The sequence below is a fragment of the Pseudochaenichthys georgianus genome, chromosome 20 (genome assembly GCF_902827115.2).
Source record: "Pseudochaenichthys georgianus chromosome 20, fPseGeo1.2, whole genome shotgun sequence".
In the NCBI taxonomy this organism is placed as follows: domain Eukaryota; kingdom Metazoa; phylum Chordata; class Actinopteri; order Perciformes; family Channichthyidae; genus Pseudochaenichthys; species Pseudochaenichthys georgianus.
This window is the reverse complement of record NC_047522.1, coordinates 21,792,288-21,814,335: the sequence shown is the minus strand read 5'-3', so window position 1 is coordinate 21,814,335 and position 22,048 is coordinate 21,792,288. Positions and strand designations below refer to the sequence as shown.

Here is a 22,048-nt window from a genome sequence, read left to right as displayed (position 1 = left end):
GTGTGTGACAGCTGTGAGTGGGCAGAAACCCGCGACACTACCGTAGCTTAGCATTAGCTCAACTAGCGTTGAAATGAACGCTATATTCAACTTGAATGCGTTTGGTTGTGTATTGAGATAGGCGTCTTCAGTGTTAGTACTAGTCCCGTTATTCTGTTTCACTTGGATGATGTGATTGTGAACTATCGTGTTGATGTTGGGATGTAACTGAAGTGTAATGTTTGGTAACTTAGCCTAGCCACGTTAGCTCTTCACGGGGTTTAGCGTTGTTTTCCAACGTAAACAAACCGCAAGTAACTCAAATGCACATGCAACACCAAACGCTCACTACGTCCCATTAAACCCGGAGCCATTGAAACCAGTACGTGTTGCAACAAGTTTGTTATTAAATTATACTAAGTGGATATTGTAGTAGTGTCTCACTCTGCAGTTGTATAAATGTTTACATTTCAAACACGTAATAGTGCTGACATTAACACACATGCTTAACCTTCAATTCTGTTTAAACTATCTTGCTACAGTTACTATTTGCTAAACTTTGGTTTCTGTCATCCACAGTCCCAGGGATGGAGGGTGCGTCTCTGAACGATGCCAATCTCACCAACTCTTACTTCAGCAGCAGCTTTATCGGGGTCAATGGGTTTGGGAGCCCAGCAGAGACTAAATACTCAATGATGCAGGTATGAGAGGGTGCTGTTCTGTACATTGTTTGGTATCATTGCTGCTTTAAGTCCTCGGATAAACCTATGCACTAGTTATTGAGATGTTTTGCATGTAGTTATTTTTTTTACAAACTAGTTAAACATCATAACTCACACATTTCATCAGTGTCTTCTGTTACACATCTTTTCTTGTTGCTGTTGTGTTTAGCGAATGACTACCAGCAGCAGCTCTCCTAGTCTCCTCAACGATGGTGCCAAGAACTTCAGCCACAGCACTCATGGTGAGGCTGATATAGCGATCTGTGGGAATTGTAAAACTCATTCATCAGATGTTTGAAGGGCCACTGCCAAACTCTCACACTCTTTGGTCTCCACAGATCCGGTGAACTCCCCGACATCCTCACTGTTCAGTGATTTTGGTGCTCTTAGCATTTCCCAAAGGAGAAAGGTGAGCACACAAGCATCCTTTTCAAAACAAGAAAGTTATTTCAAAGTGTTTTTTAATGTTCAGTATTGTGCTTTTCTATGAGCAAGTACTTCGGATTTTACTAGGATCCATTTAATTTTCTTTTTAGTCTTTATTTCCTTTTACAGGGGTGGCACATTTGTTATAACTCTTGCATGTATTTTCTTTTACCACCAGGCTCCTAACCCAGCAGCAAGTGAGTTCATCCCTAAGGGAGCTCCACGAATGGCCCCCATGGCTCTGGCCCCCATGGCTCAGGCCCCTATGGCTCAGGCCCCCATGGCTCAGGCCCCCATGGCTCAAGCCCCGATGGCTCAGGCCCCCATGGCCCAGTCCTCTGTCCCGGCCTTCCCCTCTCCTCTCTTCCCACATCCTGGCCTCAACAGCTCCACAGCTGCTGCACTGGCTCCAGGTGAGGGTTTTTTCAGAGCATCGTTTAGAGACAAATCCCCCTGTTGTATCTGCTTTGCTCCACTTTCTACTTGGCTTAGTTTTGTTTTCCAATCTTTTGCTGGTTCGGGAATTCCCTTCTGTTTACATCTCCACATGCGCTCCTGTCTCCAATTATAGGCATGTCTCTGTCTGCGGGGTCGTCTCCTCTTCACTCCCCAAAAATTTCACCGCACACCTCACCTGCTCCTCGCCGGCGCAGTCACACCCCAAACCCTGCCAACTACATGGTGCCCACCAGTGCAGCTGACCAGGGCCCTCACATGATCCAGAAAGAGACTGTAGGGGGGACGACCTACTTCTACACAGATAACACCCCCGCGCCAATGTCTGGGATGGTATGTGCTGCACACAGTGCCCTTCTGTCTATTTTGGGTAATACTGCCAGACTAAAGCTGAGAACACACAAGAAGAGTACTTAAGAAAACATACAACGATGCAGCACCACATTATAAAACATATCTAAAAAATGGTGTGTAAACAACTGCATTTAAAACATCTCGGTTTCTTGAGAAGCAAGAGTGTTGACTGCACATGACCCATACTTCAGTCTGTAAGCTGCCCTTTTCTCATGCAATCACCACAATCTAAAATAAAACGGCCTCATTGCAGCCAATAACGGGTATTACCTAGTGGTGCACGATAATTATCGGTCCGATAATAGGAATTATGACTTCATCCCGATAAAAGTATTAATAGCCCCGATAATATACAATATTTTTTTTGGGTAAAAAAAAAGAAAAAAGTACTGCGGTGTGGGTGGATTGGGATGAGGGGCACTTGTTTTTCACTCGGCTCCTCCCGTGTTGCCAGTACTGTGGTATTAGTGGTTTAGGAAGAGGAGAGTTCTTCACAAATCCAGCGCTCCCTAACTCGTGCCTGGCTGTGACGTAAATGGTGTGCGGCCGTGAAGCCAGGACTAGCGGCGAATCCAAAGCCAGCTGCAAAGGCACCGGGGCTTTGACCTATCGACGAGGCTTTTGAAAAAGGCAAGACGTTTGCCAGAGACGACCCCAGGGCTAAAACGATCTCTAACTTCATCATAGTCATGATGGCGCTTGACGACCAGCCCTTCTCCCTCGTCGAAGATAAAGGATTCAGTCAGCTAGTTCATCATTTAACCAGGTGTGCAAAAACTACAGGTACATTTAATATATATTTATATTATTATCGGTTATCGGTATCGGTCTTGAGAAGCAGGAAGTTATTGGTATCGGTATCGGTTTCAAAAAACCAATATCGTGCATCCCTAGTATTAACCAGTTTAAACTGGCGTTGTTTACACTTTTAGCACTTCTTTAAAATCTTGATTAGAGTTTTGTTTCATGACATTCATTTGCGTAGGCAGGAACTTATAATCTTGGACAAAAAGAACAACATCTGAGCACATTGGTTTTCATTTCTCGATAAATAGGAAGCTGTTCTTTCTGGTTTCTTTGCAGGTGTTTCCTACCTATCATATCTATCCCCCCACTGCGCCCAATGTGGCTTACATGCAGCCGAAAGCTAACGCCCCGTCTTTCTTCATGGCTGATGAACTCCGACAGGTATCTCCCAATCACCCACCTGTTCTTTCACTAGATTTCTTCTCTTGTCCGTCATGTCTGATGTTCTGCTGTTTGTCTTCCAGGAGTTGATAAACAGACATCTAATAACCATGGCCCAGATTGACCACTCGGAGAACCCAGGTAAAGGGTTCATGTCAATCATTTCAGCTGCAAAATAACATTACTGTAAAGATGTGTGAAAACCATTCATATAGGAATTGAATAATCTAGTTCTTGTCAAAACAACTAATTGTTTATGTAGGCTGTGACCTTCTTTAACATGCTGGATCTGTTATGGTTTCCGTGTGCAAGGCTATTTTTTCTCATCTGAAACTACGTCTGGCTTTGGTAGATGTGCCGTCTGAGGTGGACAGCTACCACAGCCTCTTCCCCCTCGAGGCCCTCCCTCCACCCAACCGCATGCAGAAGACCAGCAACTTCAGCTACATCACCTCCTGCTACAAGGCCGTCAACAGCAAGGATGACCTGCCTTACTGCCTGAGGAGGATACACGGTAATACATGTGGCGATAACAACAAATTATCTTCCAAAGACTCATAACACATATGAGGTTTATTAATTCTAAGGGCAATCGTTTAAAAGGAAATGCATATATACCACCACAACCAAAATATCCAATGTGTGTATTGACAAGGCAACTAGGCAAAAATTGATTCCTCCTCACTTCCAGTTAAAAGGAAATGCATCTGCAGGGGGTCCACGGGGTCTTAAAAAGTATTAAAAGTTGATAAATCAATTTAGCGAAAATGAAGGATATTAAACGGCATTTTCCAAGGTGTTACATTTTGTAGCTTGTTTTCGATAAGTATATAAATGGTCCAAAGAGGTTGTATTCCACAGTCTGCCTGAATGTAGTCATGGCGTAGGTGTGTAGTGTGATTCTGTGTAGTTTATTGATGGCATCCCGTTGGGTTTGACGTCATCTGAACAGGACATCGCACGCTCACTGCTTGATAGCGCGAAGGTCCGTTTACGCCGGTTGCTAAGCAACATCGTTATGGGGAAATGCAAGTCTGCGTGGAAGATAAGGAGGAAGGACAATCAATACTGTATATAGTCAATGTGAGGTAAAGTGTGACCGGTTAAAACTCCAAGTGGTGATGAGGTCTTAAAATGTATGGAAAGGGTCTTAAAAAAAGGTCTTAAAAGGTTTTACATTAGACTTCAGGACTCCTGCAGAGACCCTGATGTGTTGTAAGTAGGGCTGTCAGTCGATTAAAATAGTTAATCGCAAATTAATTGCACATTTTTTATCTGTTCTAAATGTACCTTAGAGGGATATTTTTTCTAGTTTTTAATACTCTTATCAATATATGAGTGGACACATATGCTTTATATGTGTGTTTATTATCATTTGAACAATGACAAATATTCTCATGAATATTAAACACAACAACCTCTGAACATTACAAATATTCGCCTCAATTCAACCTGGAACCTCTCTCATTGTGTGTGTGTGTGTTGACTTCTCCTACAATGTCCCGCTGTCTGCTTCCTGCATCAAGTCAAGTGCTCGGCGCAGTTGTGGCGAAATGTCGCTCCTCTGTTTTCATTTAAACAGCTCCTTATATCCGTTAGCGCAGCTAGCTAGCACCAGATGCTAACAACAACAATGCACGTAAGGTCTCTCCCTCGCTCGCTCGGGCCACACATACACACACCCTCCCGGTCCTCCCGATGGCCAGTCGGTGCCTGCCGGTGAGCGTGGAAGTGTGGTCTGCCACAAGCGGGCGGCAGGAGCGGGGCTGTCAGCATAAGCTTGTAGATGGTATTTTAAACTCGATGCGCTCTGAAGCTACGGGGCGGCCGAGGACAAAAAATACACATGCGTTAAAATAATTAGTGGCGTTAATTTTTGTTTGCGTTATTAACGCGTTGACTTGACAGTCCTAGTTGTAAGACGTCCAATTATTCATTTCTAATGGCCTGTTTGTCTGTTGTGTATCTTTGCAAATGTGTACAGGTTTCCGCCTTGTTAACACCAAGTGTATGATGCTGGTGGACATGTGGAAGAAGATTCAGCACTCGAACTCTGTTACGCTGCGGGAGGTCTTCACCACAAAGGCCTTCGGAGACCACTGTAAGTGTGTCATTTGTAAGTGGCAATAGTTGGATAAATACAGGTGTGAATGTTAGTAACACTATCCCCCTTCCTTCCCCCTAGCTTTAGTGTTCTCCTATGACTTCCATGCGGGTGCAGAGACCATGTTCAGCAGACACTTCAATGACCCAGCAGCAGACTCGTTCTTCACCAAGAGGAAGTGGGGTGAGTTAGTTCTTCCAACCCTTGCAGCATTTCCCTGAAATAGACCCAGCGTCACCTCAGAGGTTGAACTCGCACCCTGCTGCTTCTCGTATTGAGTTTGTTTTCTTCTTTGCTTATGGTGTCGCCACGCAGGTCTATCTAAGGGAGTATTTTTAAATGTGCAATGCCTGCTGTTCTGCTCAAAACCATCAGTGGCTATATCAGACTATACAACGTTATTGTTTTTACATATGTCTTCGCCTCAAGCCCTTCTAAGACATATACCCATGTGGAGATATGTTTCTGCATTAGGATTTCTACACTTCATGTCCAGGGGGGCCGCGGGGTCTTAAAAAGTATTAAAAGTTGATAAATCAATTTAGCGAAAATTAAGGCTTTTAAACGGCATTTTCCAAGGTGTTACATTGTGTAGCTTGTTTTCAATAAGTATGTAAATGGTTCAGAGAGGTTGAATTCTACAGTCTGCCTGAATGTAGTCATTGCGTAGGTGTGTAGTGTGATTCTGTGTAGTTTATTTATGGCATCCCGTTGGGTTTGATGTCATCTGAACACATGGGCGTCGCAGCCATTATATGAGGGTGGGACAAGTCCCCCCCACCTTTTAAAATGATTAGTTTAGACCCCCCACTTTTACCATGTGGAAAGTCCGTGAATCGGTCTCTCCACTCGCCGCACTCTGTAGAGCGCTGTGTCAGTGCTTCACTATCAAATCCATTCCACTTGCTTCTCAGAGCCGTACACATGCTGTGTCTTTAGTTGTAAAATTATGCACGCCACAGTTTCCCCGCAGCGAGGCCCCGGCGCTAACAGTTCACGAGCGTGCTCCACTAGCACCTGGATATAAGGCGCTGTTATTAAAGAGGTGGAGGAAGAGTCCTCTCCTGTCAGACTGAGAGGCTGATGACTCCAGCTCAGTGAAGTGAAGGACTCTGAGGGTTTAGATAGTTCACTTTAGTCTATGTAGTGCGTCTCAAAAGGTTTGGTTTATCTCTGTAAACAAGTATTTCCAAGGCACACCTTTATATGGTCATTATAGTTATAAAAAACGAGAGAATAACAGGTATGAAATGATTCCAACTCATACAATAGGACAGTAACACAAGAATACAGTTTGAAAGGGGAGTGATTTGTAAAATATGCATAAAGAAAAAGTCAAGCTGTTTACAGTTCTGTTTCGTCTGGGTGTTGAGATGTATCCATAGATTTATTCCCAAATGTTGCTCTCAAAGTGCACCAGATTGATGCTTTGCCCCTAGAGGAGGTGAGGTTCACCACCTGCCTGCACCCCCTGTGAAATTGTCCCACCCACATCGAGGATGCTTCCTACGCCCATGTCTGAACAGGACATCGCACGCTCACTGCTTGATAGCGCACGAAGGCGGTTGCTAAGCAACATCGTTATGAGGAAATGCAAGTCTGCGTCCAAATGGTTGGAAGAGAAGGAGGAAGGACAATCAATACTGTATATAGGAAATGTGTCGCCAAGGTAACCGGTTAAAACGCCAAGTGGCGACGAGGTCTTAAAATGTATGGAAAGGGTCTTAAAAAAGGTCTTGAAAGGTTTTACATCTGACTCCAGGATTCCTGCAGAGACCCTGATGTTATTGGGATGTCACAAGAACATATATAGGTGCCAAGTTGAAACCAAAGTTGTGCTAAAGGCCAAGTGTCTGTTTACAATTGAAATGCAGGCTGTCTAAAACAAAGACATTCTGGTAGATGTCATGAATCTTCAATGGATGGGAGTTTTGAGGTATCCTGTTTTGACAGTTGGCAGTTCGTGTGTCTGTAAGATAGAGACATTGGGACTTGGAGGAAACTGTGGCTGAAACTGATCCTAGAGCAGGTGCTGTCAGGCCTACCTTCTGGATTGCAGACAGAGGAAGCAAAACCACTCCGGCTTCGTCTAGTCCACATGAGTCAAACTCGAGGCCCGGGGGCCAAATCAGGCCTGTGGTGGATTTAATTTCGGCCCGCAGGATAATTTCTAATTCCTATTAGATCTGGCCCGCCGGTATATTGCACGCACACCTTCACTCCATCCTGAGGGTCTCCTCCGCTCAGAGCCTGAGCCCAAACATTGATGACCTTGCTCCCTGATGAGATGCCAAGTATCTGAGCTAGCATCTCAGAGCAGCACACTGAGTTCAATGGATGCTTCCTTCTGCACTTTCTCTCACGACAACAGGGCATGTTTGGTTTTCTCTTTGAGGGAAATAGTTTTGTTGAAGCTGTTGTTGGCCTGTGGAGAAATGTACTCATAAGAAATGACTCTGGAGAAGCTGCAGATAGAGCCATAAGAAATTAATGCAGCTGATTGTTTAATGTTGTTTCTATAGGCAATAAATTAAGCTTTGTTAGTTCCAGGTAGGGGTGGGCGATATGACGATATATATCGTCGTGACGATATTAGGTCTCCACGATATGCTTTTTCAGAGATATCGTCCTATCGTGATAAAAAAAAAATTGAAAAAAAAATTCGAAAAAAAATAGCGGGAGGGGAAGAGGCTCTCCGTGCGCGGCGCAGGGGGCTATGACAGCGGACGGAGAGCCTCTTGCCCTCCCGCTCCCCCAGCCTCACCTACTGATTTTAATTTCACCATATATCAAGCCCGATCGATTTCACAATGTCAGCGCACCTCTGCTTTCGTTCAGTCCGAGTTGTTTGACACGCTCCCAAAGTCCCCGCCCCCTTTCTTTGCAGCGAGCAACCATAGGGCAGGCTTTTCATAAAGGGGCTCCTGATGAAAAGACTAGCAAACGGTGGAAAGACATAACTGACGCTGTGGCGTTTTATGTTTTTCCCTTCAGTTATGCTAAAGTCTTTTATTACACTTCAAGTCTACTCTAAAGTTTACATTTTAATTGTTTGGCACTGACTTTCCCTCATTGATGTTTTATGTTTTACTTAGTTATGTTTTACCCTCCTTTTCATGTTTATTGATGTTCACTGCTCACTTGTTCATTCAGGGTTTTATTTCTGAAATAAAACCAGCTTGAAAGGCTATGTTGGTCTGTTACTCCTTTTTGTTTTAGTTTCTGTTACCTTGTCGGTGCTTGTACTGTTAAGTAACATGAAAAATAACCATAATAATCGACATGAAAAAATATCGTAATATATATCGTCTATCGTGATACTGCCTGAAAATATCGTGATAACATATTTTTCAATATCGCCCACCCCTAGTTCCAGGTTTAATATGTGCAATAAGTTCATTTCAATACGTTTTGCAATAAACATTGAACCAGTCCGGCCCTCCACTAGCACCCATTTTTTTACTTTGGCCCACTGTGTATTTGAGTTTGACGCCCCTGTAAATCAGTAGCTGATAACCAATCGTAACGCTTGATTTGTTAAGAATGGCACAGGGGAAAAACACCCAAAAGCACGCAATCATAAATCGCAAATGAATTTCTCAAATTGCCTAAACGAACAATTTAGCAGTTTCATCTCTTTCTCAATGTGACATTGTGTTTTTTTTACAGTACACTCCCACACACACGTCCCCAGAGTAACCTTACTCAACCCTGTGTTTGTGGTATGACAGAATATTACAAGAAGCAAGCCTAAGTTTTGAATTGATATCAAGGATGATTTCTGGAAACGGGGAACTTCATTTCTGTTTGTAGAAATGTCACGAGTCATTCGAACAAAAAGTGTTATCTGCATTTATTGTTTATCAGCCCTAAAATAACGGTCTCAATGATCAGAATTTCAGTTTGATATCATTTTAAAGTCTTTGGGGTTTTTTGGACTGTTGGTCAGACAAAAAGGCCAAGAAGATATCAGTTTGGGCTTTTTACTGTTTCCCGAACTTAGAGTATAATGCGTGTCATAAAGGTTAAATTGTCATGATAGAAAATAACCGTTGTACAGAAAGACGTGTGACTAACTGACCGTTTATCCTGAAGATACGTATGCCAAGGTAGTTAATGACAGTTTGGGTTTTACTTCATGAGTAATGTCTAACCCTTCCGCCTACGTTATCGTGATGACGCATGTGTTCTCTTGCAGGACAACATGAGCCTCCTCCGCCTCGGCAGCACGCAGGCCTGCTGCCCGAGTCTCTGATCTGGGCCTACATCGTGCAGCTGAGCTCGGCCCTGCGCACCATCCACACCGCCGGCCTGGCCTGCCGCGTCATGGACCCCAGCAAGATTCTCATTACTGGCAAGACCAGGTACACACACACACACACACACACACACACACACACACACACACACACACACACACACACACACACACACACACACACACACACACACACACACACACACACACACACACACACACTAACACCTCATTATCACCATTGATGAATGCTGTTAATTAGAGTCTGGAGCACAGAGCGTGAATTTCCTTCAAGCTCAGAAGGTGGAGATAAGTTTACTGGAAATGTATTGAAAGCGGAAGTGTTTTCAGTTTGCTGTGCACACTCAGACTAAACTATTACCGATGATGGTTTCTTATCTCTGCAGGTTACGGGTGAACTGTGTCGGGGTGTTTGATGTCTTAACTTTTGACAGCAGCCAGACCAATCATCTTGCCCTAATGCCACAGTACCAGGTACTTTTGATGACGACTTTGTGTTGAACTACACTTGAATATACATCCCAGAAGTGCTAATGGAAGGAGTAACATGTCCATACTTAACGCCTGCATGTGTGGCAAAGCTCTTCGTAACGGTATCCTCTGTGTTATGTGTGTGTTTCTGTTGTGTAGCAAGCAGACCTCGTGTCACTGGGCAAGGTGGTGCTGGCGCTGTCATGCAACTCCCTGGCCGGCATTCAAAGGGAGAACCTGCAGAAGGCCATGGAGCTGGTGTCCATCAACTACTCTTCAGACCTCAAGAACCTGATCCTGTAAGAAAGGGGGGGGGGGGGGGGGGTGCAGCACGTGGGAAATTGCATAGAATCGAAAATTGTCCTGACATAAAGTTTGATAAGAAAGTTCGTACCTACTAACTCAGGGGGGTGAAACTCAAATACACAGTGGGCCAAAGTAAAAAAATGGGTACTAGTGGAGGGCCGGACTGGTTCAATGTTTACTGCAGAACTTATTGAAATGAACTTATTGCACATATTAAACCTGGAACTAACAAAGCTTAAATTATTGCCTATAAAAACAACATTAAATAATCAGCTGCATTCATTTCTTATGGCTCTACCTGCAGCTTCTCCAGAGTCATTTCTTATGGTTACATTTTCCCACAGGCCAACAGCAGCTTCAACACTATTTCCCTCAGAGAGAAAACCAAACATGCCCTGTTGTCCTGAGAGAGAAAGTGCAGAAGGAAGCATCCATTGAAGTCAGTGTGCTGCTCTGAGATGCTAGCTCAGACACTTGGCATCTCATCTTGGGTGCAGGGTCATCAATGTTTGGGGTCAGGCTCTGAGCGGAGGAGACCCTCAGGATGGAGTGAAGGTGTGGGTGCAATATACCGGCGGGCCAGATCTAATAGGAATTAGAAATTATCCTGCGGGCCGAAATTAAATCCGCCACGGGCCTGATTTGGCCCCCGGGCCTCGAGTTTGGCACATGTGGACTAACTGTTTTAGTGACACATGCACACATGGCAGGCGCTGCTAACAAAGCCATACTGTTGTGATAGTTCATACTGATCATTTTAGGGGAGTGGCTTTGGAGGGAGGGTTGGAGAGCAGCTGTCAGTGCTGCAAACTCAGGGACCTTCTCGTTGGTTCAATTGGAGAGCAGCTGTAAACTCAGGGACCTTCTCGTTGGTTCCATTGGAAAGCAGTTGGAAACAATGGGCTGGGATTTTCCCTTCGTATTATGTGTTTTTAACCCAAACACTTGTTCTATGTTGCCTACCAAAGCTTTTACACTTAAACCTCTGATCACAGTTTGCTTAAAACAACTCCCAAGTTGATTTGATCTCTTAAAGGTTCTTCTTAAATTTGATTGGCCAAGTTGAGACCGCAGTTTTACATTCTTGAAGCCTCCCAGCCATCCAGAACCTTCAACATGCCACGTTTAACACATGAGACACAGCTGGAATCTCGTTGGCGAGACTGCTCTTTTAAATTAAGTAAACATTCCTGTTCAGACTACGTTAACAATCTGGTGTCACGTAGCGGAAGGGATTTTAGGTGTCACCCTTTGCTCCTTTTGTCAACAGATGTACCCTGTGAAGTTTTTTTGTCCATCCTTTCCAAGAAACCACAAGTCAAACTAAAGTGTGTGTGTGTGTGTGTGTGTGTGTGTGTGTGTGTGTGTGTGTGTGTGTGTGTGTGTGTGTGTGTGTGTGTGTGTGTGTGTGTGTGTGTGTGTGTGTGCAGGTATCTGCTGACTGAACAGTCTCGCCCGCGCAGCGTCAATGACATCATGCCGATGATTGGAGCTCGGTTCTACACACAGCTGGATGCGTCGCAGATGAGGAATGATGTCATTGAGGAGGATCTGGCTAAGGTATGTGAAGGTGCATTTCTTCAGTCTGTGTCTCACAAGGCTCAGAGCAGGCGGAGAGCACATGTGAGGGCTGCTCAATTCATCGTATTTTAATCGCAATTACGATTTTGGCTTGCAACGATTATGAAAACATCATAATTGAGATAAAACGATTTTTTAATATATTTTTTTATATGTTTTATTGTTTTTCCAGTTGAATTGTACTTAAAGTTCAGGGTAATCAACTGTTAATGTAAAAAAAACTGTAAATGGATAATCGTTTTTAATAATCGTGATATTAATTATTGACCCAAATAATCGAGATTACGATATTTGCCATAATCGAGCAGCCTTAGCGCACGTTGCCGTCCTGTTGTTGTTGTCAGGCTGATATTCTGGGTACTGGTCGGAAGTAGGCCATGCGTTCGGTGAGCTAAGAGGGAAGTTGTGTGGTAAATAGTCGGCCTTGCAGTCTCGTCTTGAATTTAGACGCCTCTTGTTAGGGAGTGAATGTGTGAAACAGCCGACCTTCCCCTCATCGCTCTTCTTGTTTATCAACTTCTCCTTAACTCTGTGGCACTTTATACATCCAGCAAACCAAGTAGTTTGTGCTAGTGTTTCTCCCTGCTAACTGGTTCATATGGCAACTGGAGAGGAGAACAAGGAAACGCCTTTCTGTAGTGATGCAACTGGGTTTGTTGTTGTGGCCCAGCCTGCCTGTGATCTGCTGATAACGGCTGTTGGGACAGTGTAACCGTTTCTAGTTTACCATGGGATCTTTGCATAATGCCTCAGCTCAATGCGTATCTGCATACAGGGAATAGAAGCAGTGGGGTTTATGTTCCTCGTAAACGTTTTTTTATTTTTTTTAACATGTCAAAAAACACAACATTTGCATGAAACCCCAGATGGACACAGTGTGTTCATGTCATTCCTGGGTTCCCTGGTAGCCTGGATTCATGTTTCAACAATGAATCGATTATCGGAATATGTGGCGGTTTTCTTTCGGTCGATCAACTTGTTGTTGCACATCCAATTTTAAATAGCGCACCAAACAAACGTTATTATTCAAATGAATTTCATACATCACGAAACCCGACTCTGAAAAACATTCAGATGCAAATTATTTTAATGCAGCAGGTTGTAGGGAAATTTTACATTTTCGTTAGAAATCCAGTGCTGGCATACATCCCAATCCCAAACCACGCCCTACACCCTACCCCTCCGTGACGGAGTGACACTCGCAGCTCAACGAGGCTCCCTCCTGTCAGATGGGGGGAGTAAATACGGCGGCAAGCTTTGGGACGGCCTCCCCTCGCTCCGGCAGAAACAGGAAATGCCGTATCTGTATGTAACAACGGTTTCAAATCAGCATCTCTTAGACAACAAATTAAAATTAATAACTCAAATAAAACTCCAAACATCTTTTAATTGTTACTTTTTTGCTATATCCATATCCATTTTGTGCTCAAAGTGCACCAGATTGATGCATTTAACCCTTCCCATGCCCCCGGACCCCCCTAGAGTATGTGAGGTCCACTCCCAAATAAAGCAGGTTAAAATAATTAGAGCGTCCATGTTCTTTTAGTAAACACTGAAAACGGGTCCCACAGACCCAAACAGCACACAAAGGTTAGAGGTAAGCATATAATAATGTTAAAATGTGCTAAATATAAACACTGCGGACTAAAAGTAGCTCACGACTTGTTTTGCTTTTTGAAAGTAGCTCTCATCCTAAAAAAGGTTGGAGACCCCTGCTCTAGAAAATCTCACAGTTGGTTTTTCAGTGATGATAATGCAGCTTTCTTTTGGTTCCAGCAAGGAGGAAGTGTTTTCTGTAAAGCACCATGTATGGGAAGAAACTCAAGCGACAGCGGTTTCAGTTTCTGACCGTGGTCTTGCCGGGGTGAGAAGGTTTTTTTTGAAAGGGTCAATTGTAGGGATGTAACAATATACAGAATATCGCGGTAAATAAACGTCCCAATACCGTCGTGAGACGGACAAAATCTACCGCAATTTTTTTGTTTTAAACTTTTTTTTGTTTTAAACCTTTATTTAACCAGGTGGTCCCATTGAGATCATCGATCTCTTTTTCAAGAGAGACCTGTCAGGGGTAGACATTAAGGGTAAAATTCCACTGGCCCTCCGGGTGATTGTATTATCACTGTATTATCACTGGCCCGGAGCTTTCGTCCAAAAAAAATCGACTAATAATGAAGAAAATGAACACATTTGTTGCAATAGTAATTTATGCATTAACTACATTACAACTTGTACTACAACATTTGAATCATCAGTTCTTCCTCAGTTTCCTCAATTGTTCATATTTGGTTTATTAAAATAATGATATTGTAGTCATTGCTTAAAAAAAAATGCTATTATTATTTGTATAATGCGCTTTCTGCCTTCCTGTCATTAGGAGTTAGAAATGTAATGACTCTGTGATAGATTAGATTAGAACCTTCATTATCCTAAACTGCTGGGACATTTCCCTAAAGCCAATACCTTTATATGGTCTACTCTTCACTTACTTGTCAGCATAGGTCGGCATTGATGTACAGAGCCGACAGAAGACCTTGTTTATATTGCCATCATATTGAGAGGTGCAGTGACGCGTCCTGAAACCAGGAAGTAGCTGCTGGTCCTCTCGACAGAAAGCAATGGGATTTCTCCACAGGGTTTTGGAAAATAGCTGGAAATAAGGTCTGTGGAAACAAACCTGTTTGATAAAGGCACGTTTTGTTCAGCCGGATAATCTCCACATGTCTACCCTACTTTTATAGTTTTCGAATCATAAATCTAATCGATAGATTCATGGCCGTATCCACCATTGAGGTCACCGAGGTCCGGACCTCGGTAATATTTGTCGAGCTGTGTATAACAAAACTTGTGAAATAATTGCACTAAACGGGGTTCTTTGTAGTACTTCCATTTACTGACGGTGGGGGCGCTGCATAACTACGTTGCCTCGGTTAAAGCAAACAGAAGAAGACGACAATTATCAACAAACCACCGCAGCTCGGACTTGTACCCTTATACATCCATGCTTGAACCGGAGCAGCGAAGGAGTGATGAAGTATCTAGAGGTCTGAGTCCAGCGGGCTGCTTGTGTTTCTGCTCCTCACAGAACATCATATGAGCAGCAGGTCCTGTGTGAACGCTGTACGTTAGTCAGTGGACGTCCGACAACATGCACACTAACTTATATTGCAGCTATAGGCTATACTTTGGTTTACATTGCGTGAATAAACTATCTAGAGAGCTAAAGTTAATTACATTCATCCAATGTCAGAAGGATTACCTTTTAACACACGTTGTAATGCTTTTCTTTCTTTTCAATTTGAGTAAAAACATTGAAGATATAACATTGTATTGTTTTCTTTTTACACTGACTCAGATATAATGAAAAGACTACGTCAGTCGAAGCTCAGCTTTGGTAAGGAAGAGACAGGACAGGACAGGCAGAGAGAGAGAGAGAGTGATGGAAGTCAGGGAGGAACTGCAGGTACAGTCACACAAAAGAATGTCGGCCATCTATTTATCTACACTGAACAAATTGATACTTTGGACTAACTTAAAAAAAATTCCCTAATTTGTTACAGCTAATTTATTTTAGTTTATTCCAACTTCATTTTTCAACCTAAAAAAGTTAAGTTGAGTGAAGTGAAAAATATTGCTTCTGTCTAAGATATATATTTACATTCACACAAAGTAATAAGATGATTCATTCTGAAGACCACACAACATTTATTACTTTGTTATAACTTAATTTTTTTTAAGTAGAGTTTTTAAGTTTGTGAAAAAAAATAAAAAAAAATACTTCATTTTGTTGCAGGCAATATTTTTTATTATAGCTTAACATATTTTCTTTTATTACAAAGCAATCACTTTAATGTACATCAATACAATACTGTGTTTTGTTTACTGTAAACATTTGACTTATAACACTTTGTTTAGCTCAGTTCACATAAAGACAGGAATATTCTCTTCAAAAGACCTTAACATTTATTGGGATGTCTTTAAAATACGCATCACCTATTCTGTTTTATAAAATACAATATTTTTTTAATTAAAAATAAATACATCAATTGAGTAAATTATGCAACCAATTTGCACTTATGTAATAAATAAATAAAAGTAAATCAAGATCACTTTGACTTGTTTAAAAAAACTCCTGTAGCCTTAACCAAATACATCACAAATATGCGAACATGTTAAACTAGCTTGCATATCTCTCCTTTAAAATGTAAATATGTAATGCGTTTAAACCTGGCTGCCTTTTAATTAAAGACTAGAACGTATGCATGACATCTTGTTTTTCTTTACATCTTTAAACACTTCAACAATATTTTCTGCAGCTCTTAATTACAACTTCAGATAAACATGTATTAGCCATTAAGAAGGCTTTAAGTAGCATTACCAGAATCTGTGAAGTCACATTCTTTTTTAACTTCAAATGAAACACAGAGGCCAATGCAGTTCAATCCCTAGCATTGCAATCTTTGAACAAGGTTGGCCTTTTGTGTCAGTTCAATCATTTCAACCAGATACGAGTTCTTGTAGAGACTGAGCTGGAGGGTGTGGACAAGATGTCAGTCTCATCTGATTGAGCAGACGCTGCTTCTTCACAGACGGTAAAGATGTATTCTTGGACACCATCATCAGGTATTGGGATGACCTTGATAGTTGTCAAATCTTCAAGGTCAGCAGTGGATGTCAGGTTGACTAGTGCATCTCCAATGTCTCTGTCTTGATATTGCATTCTAAAAACGTGTGCCACAGTGACGCGTCCTAAAAGCCGGAAGTAAACTCCTTCCGGTTCCCTCAACAAAAAGCAAAGCAATTTCTCCATAGGATTTTGGAAAATAGCTGGAAATAAAGTCTGTGGTTGAGACACATTTAAGAGACGGATCACGTTTTGTTCAGCCGGATAATATCCACATGTCTACCCTACTTTTATAATTTTCGAATCATAAATCTATTGATCATAAATCCATCAATTAGATTTATGATGAATAATGGAATGAGTCCTTACCCCAAGTGAAGGAGTTCGAGTATCTCGAGGTCTTGTTCTCGAGTGAGGGAACAATGGAGCGTGAGATGGGCCGGAGAATCGGAGCAGCGGGAGCGGTACTGCAGTCGCTTTACCGCACCGTTGTGACGAAAAGGGAGCTGAGCCAGAAGGCAAAGCTCTCTGTCTACCGGGCCATTTTCGTTCCTACCCTCACCTATGGTCATGAAGGATGGGTCATGACCGAAAGAACGAGATCGCGGATACAAGCGTCCGAGATGGGTTTTCTCCGCAGGGTGGCTGGTGTCTCCCTTAGAGAAAAGGTGAGAAGGTCGGTCATCAGGGAGGGACTCGGAGTTGAGCCGCTCCTCCTTCACGTCGAAAGGAGCCAGTTGAGGTGGTTCGGGCACCTAGTTAGGATGCCACCTGGGCGCCTCCCTAGGGAGGTGTTCCAGGCACGTCCAGCTGGGAAGAGACCGAGGGGTAGACCTAGGACCAGGTGGAGGGGTTATATCTCTTCGCTGGCCTGGGAGCGCCTTGGGATCCCCCAGTCAGAGCTGCTTGATGTCGCCAGGGAAAGGAAAGTTTGGGGCTCTCTGCGGGAACTGCTACCCCCGCGACCCGACCACGGATAAGCGGGAGAAGATGGATGGATGGATTTTAAATTACCTTACTTAACATTTGGGTACCTAACTAGATATATTATCACTTGAGGTTAGAGTAGAGTAACGCAGCGTCCACACGGCAGCGTGCGTTGAAGCTGAATCCAATCACATCGATCTCCCGCCCCGGACACACAAGCACGCGGTCCCGGAGGTTTAATAACGGCTCGCCAAAAGTATAAACATCTCTAACGCTGGCTGGGGTCTGGCTGTTAGTGTGTTTAATATGCTGCGGTGTTTTTTATGAGCGGAGCACGCATTGAAAATGACCTGGTTTAACAGCTTAAAAACTAGTTAGCACGTAGCTAAACTTGCATAGCCCCATATAAAATACCTTATGTGAAACCAATATAACATTTGCAACTATTTAAACCTTTCACTAGTCAAACCGACACAACAAAAAATCGCCACTTGTATGAAAATTATCTGGTTAAGCCATCCTTAAAAAATGGTTACACGTGGTTAAACGTTGCTAGCTAACACATAGCCAAATACAAAGACAGATGGTAAATTAGTTGTTTATCTTGACACGACACTAAATGGATAAACATTTAAACAGTTTAAAACAAAAAAAGCAACCATTTCAAATCCTTACCTTATTTAAAGTGTTTCTGGGTCAGACGGTGGGTAGCGGTGTAATGGCGGCTGCCACCTTGCTTTGTAGGTCACGTGGTCACGTGACATGCTTTGAAGTGAAAATAACGATTTAGGTTGAATATTGTTTTTAAGTTATTTCAGGGGGTGTGTTATGTTTTCTGGGCAAACGGAAAAAATCAAAAACGGAAACCATGATTCTTAATTAGACCAATTTAAAAATGTACTTTGATTAAATGACACAGTTGTTGCACTTTTTTCAGTGTATCTATTTATCTATAACAATAGTCTTCATTTACAAAATAGCATCATTTTAAAACAACATATATCTATTGCAGTTATGATGTCATAACATACAATTGTATAAAACACCATTTGCTTACATCTTTGTTCTCTTTTGAGAATCAAACAAAACAGATTTTAAATAAAAAAAGAATGCAAACAAACCAGAGAAATGAACTAAATTGCTGAATTGCTTTTAATTCACTGGCAGGAGCGACAAGTGAGGAGGAGCAAACAGTGAACAACGAGGGAGAGATTGAACAAAGAGAAAGAGTAGAGGACAGAGAGAGTAAAGAACAGGAAGAAGACAGAGAGACTCAAGAAGATGGAAGAGGGGGTTATGGAAAGGAGAGAGAAAATGAATGTTGACAATGTGTTGTGATCATGTTAGCCTCGTCTGCATGTCCAGATCATTAATAGTAACAATCAACTGATTCTTATGTATTACACTTTCAAAAATAATCTATGCTGCAGCCCACTGACATGGTTTGAAATCGATATATTATCCAATGTGTGACCCCCCCACAGGACTTAAAAAGCACCTAACTAGATCATGAAAATCTCGGGGGTATCTCCCGAACCCCCCTAGCATGTTTGGACCTCGGTATTTCGGAACTCCTGGATACGGCCCTGGATAGATTATAACAGGGTTTTAGGACGCGTCACTGCACCACTCTATAGAAGCCTACTCCATCGACCAAGCTGGCTGAAAACTTTCTCTCCCTCTTCTTCTCAAGCTCCTGTCACTCTCCTTTAACTCCTCCGGTGACTTCTTTTATTTGATTGTTTTTTGCCGTGTGTGCATGCACCTCGCGGGAGCGCACCACAGCGTAAAGCAAAACCTCCCAGACATGTGTTGATCTGTACGGTTTGGAAACTATATCATTTCCTTTTGGAGGGCAGCATAACACGGCATAACACCAGAGCCTCGCTGCGGGGAAACCTTGGCGCTGTTCCGAGTTTGTTCTAATCTGCTTTCAGATTGTTCCGTCATTGATAAATAAAATATTCGGTTAACGCGACCACTGCTGTCCCAGCAACATCAGTACCAAGCGAGAGAGTTTCTTCCAGAGCAGGGGATATTGTAAACGCCCAAACATCCCAGCTTATAAATACCTGGAAATGTGGACATTCTCATATTCCTAAAAACCTGTCTGATGATGCTGAGTGAGGGACTCGTGAGTTTGAGTTGAGTTACTTGAAAAACTAAAGTGAAACTTGATTTATTTTATTGCAGGGTCTGATTATTAAATGTCCTTGTTTATTTGTGAGATGCATTTGTATTGAAAACACATTTTCCCCCCCTTTATTATTCAATATCGCGATAAATACCGTACCGTGGACTTGTTATCGCGATATTATCGTACCGTGAGTTTTTGGTATCGTTACATCCCTAGTTAATTGTCAGTTCACCTGTGCCTTTTTACTTTCACAACGTTTCTTCATTCTTAAATCCCCTCCTTTTTTTGGGCATGTTTCAGGTTTATGTATTTAATTGACCCTTCGGGTGCACTATCTGCATACTCTCCAGCAAGTAGTGTGGTCATGGTGGGAAATCTAAATGAACGTCGCTGCAGAATGTATCCCTCACTTCGGGCCAAAAGGTCTGTTGCTTCAAGTTGGTTATATTTGTATTGTGTCAAGATAATGATATTACTTGTGTTCAGTGACGGTGTGTGATTCAACCTCGATCTAAAATCTACCGCTGCCGACTGTCCATTTTTCTGTAAATATTTTGAACAGCTGGTGGGTGAATGAAACTACAAGGTCAAATTCTGGTCAAGGACATGTTGCACTTCAAACCCTTTTGTGGTCTCGCCCTTCATCAAACTGTCAGAGATACAACGCTTTGTGACTTATGAATAATCTCTTTGCAGGAGGTGCAGAACGGCCGTCTCTTCCGCCTGTTGGCCAAACTGGGAACCATCAACGAGCGTCCAGAGTAAGTAGGACTTGTGTTAACTTCCACGTGTGTGTGTGTGTGTGTGTTGTTCTGTTACTACCCTCTGACCTTCTCTGTGTGCCTCAGGTTCCAGAAGGACCCAACGTGGTCGGAGACGGGTGATCGCTACCTGTTGAAGCTTTTCCGGGACCACCTGTTCCACCAGGTGACCGAAGCGGGGACGCCCTGGATCGACCTCAGCCACATCGTCGCCTGCCTCAACAAGGTCAGACATTTGTTGTTTAAAGGAACTTTAAAAGGAACTTTATGTAAAGGTCACCTATTATGCAAAACCCACTTCTTCATGTCTCTTCTACATCAACATGTGTCCCCTCTTCTTCATGTCTCTTCTACATCAACATGTGTCCCCACTTCGTCATGTCTCTTCTACATCAACATGTGTCCCCTCTTCTTCATGTCTCTTCTACATCAACATGTGTTCCCTCTTCTTCATGTCTCTTCTACATCAACATGTGTCCACTCTTCTTCATGTCTCTTCTACATCAACATGTGTCCCCTCTTCTTCATGTCTCTTCTACATCAACATGTGCCCCCTCTTCTTCATGTCTCTTCTACATCAACATGTGTCCCCTCTTCTTCATGTCTCTTCTACATCAATATGTGTCCCCTCTTCTTCATGTCTCTTCTACATCAACATGTGTCCCCTCTTCTTCATGTCTCTTCTACATCAACATGTGTCCCCTCTTCTTCATGTCTCTTCTACATCAACATGTGTCCCCTCTTCTTCATGTCTCTTCTACATCAACATGTGTCCCCTCTTCTTCATGTCTCTTCTACATCAACATGTGTCCCCTCTTCTTCATGTCTCTTCTACATCAACATGTGTCCCCTCTTCTTCATGTCTCTTCTACATCAACATGTGTCCCCTCTTCTTCATGTCTCTTCTACATCAACATGTGTCCCCTCTTCTCCATGTCTCTTCTACATCAACATGTGTCCCCTCTTCTCCATGTCTCTTCTACATCAAATGTGTCCCCTCTTCTTCATGTCTCTTCTACTTCAACATGTGTCCCCTCTTCTCCATGTCTCTTCTACATCAAACATGTGTCCCCCTCTTCTTCATGTCTCTTCTACATCAACATGTGTCCCCTCTTCTTCATGTCTCTTCTACATCAACATGTGTCCCTCTTCTCCATGTCTCTTCTACATCAACATGTGTCCCCTCTTCTCCATGTCTCTTCTACATCAACATGTGTCCCCCTCTTCTTCATGCTCTCTTCTACATCAACATGTGTCCCCTCTTCTCCATGTCTCTTCTACATCAACATGTGTCCCCTCTTCTCCATGTCTCTTCTACATCAACATGTGTCCCCTCTTCTTCATGTCTCTTCTACATCAATTTCTATAAAAACCTGTCTGAAAATGAGCTGATCAGATTTTGGCCACTTTATGATCAGGGATGCAAACTTGTCACCTTTCGGCGAAATTCGCCATTTTGAATCCAAAATAGGTCGTGTGTGTGATTCATGTAGATCTGCAATAAAAATATTTTAATTACCCGGAGTAATCTGCGGCCGCGATGATGGTCTAGCTTCAGCAGCCACATTACCTACGGGTGCGTTCGTTAATATTAACTGTGTGGTCCGGAGTCACTGTGGCACAGACTGGACCGCTGGTGAACAGCTGTTAGAACGGGCCGTTCAGGTGTTCAGAGCAGAGCTCCCTGTCGGAGTAAAAGTAGAAGTACTCAGATCTTGTACTTTAGTAAAAGT

At 42.8% G+C, this 22,048-nt stretch overlaps 1 protein-coding gene across 2 annotated transcripts in view; it reads left to right on the top strand.

Moving 5' to 3' along the window:
- pan3 (poly(A) specific ribonuclease subunit PAN3) overlaps window positions 1-22,048 on the top strand; it is a 28,140-nt gene that overhangs the window by 1,014 nt on the left and 5,078 nt on the right. For both annotated transcript variants that reach the window (XM_034108459.2, XM_034108458.2), the window contains exons 2-17: window positions 559-680; window positions 871-943; window positions 1,040-1,110; window positions 1,306-1,540; window positions 1,699-1,916; window positions 3,021-3,125; window positions 3,209-3,266; window positions 3,478-3,639; window positions 5,110-5,226; window positions 5,311-5,412; window positions 9,428-9,593; window positions 9,895-9,982; window positions 10,139-10,278; window positions 11,716-11,845; window positions 20,251-20,315; window positions 20,403-20,541. In XM_034108459.2, the coding sequence (XP_033964350.1) occupies window positions 567-680; window positions 871-943; window positions 1,040-1,110; window positions 1,306-1,540; window positions 1,699-1,916; window positions 3,021-3,125; window positions 3,209-3,266; window positions 3,478-3,639; window positions 5,110-5,226; window positions 5,311-5,412; window positions 9,428-9,593; window positions 9,895-9,982; window positions 10,139-10,278; window positions 11,716-11,845; window positions 20,251-20,315; window positions 20,403-20,541 (1,983 nt within the window). In that variant the 5' untranslated portion in view covers window positions 559-566. The remainder of the gene's footprint in view (window positions 1-558; window positions 681-870; window positions 944-1,039; window positions 1,111-1,305; window positions 1,541-1,698; window positions 1,917-3,020; window positions 3,126-3,208; window positions 3,267-3,477; window positions 3,640-5,109; window positions 5,227-5,310; window positions 5,413-9,427; window positions 9,594-9,894; window positions 9,983-10,138; window positions 10,279-11,715; window positions 11,846-20,250; window positions 20,316-20,402; window positions 20,542-22,048) is intronic.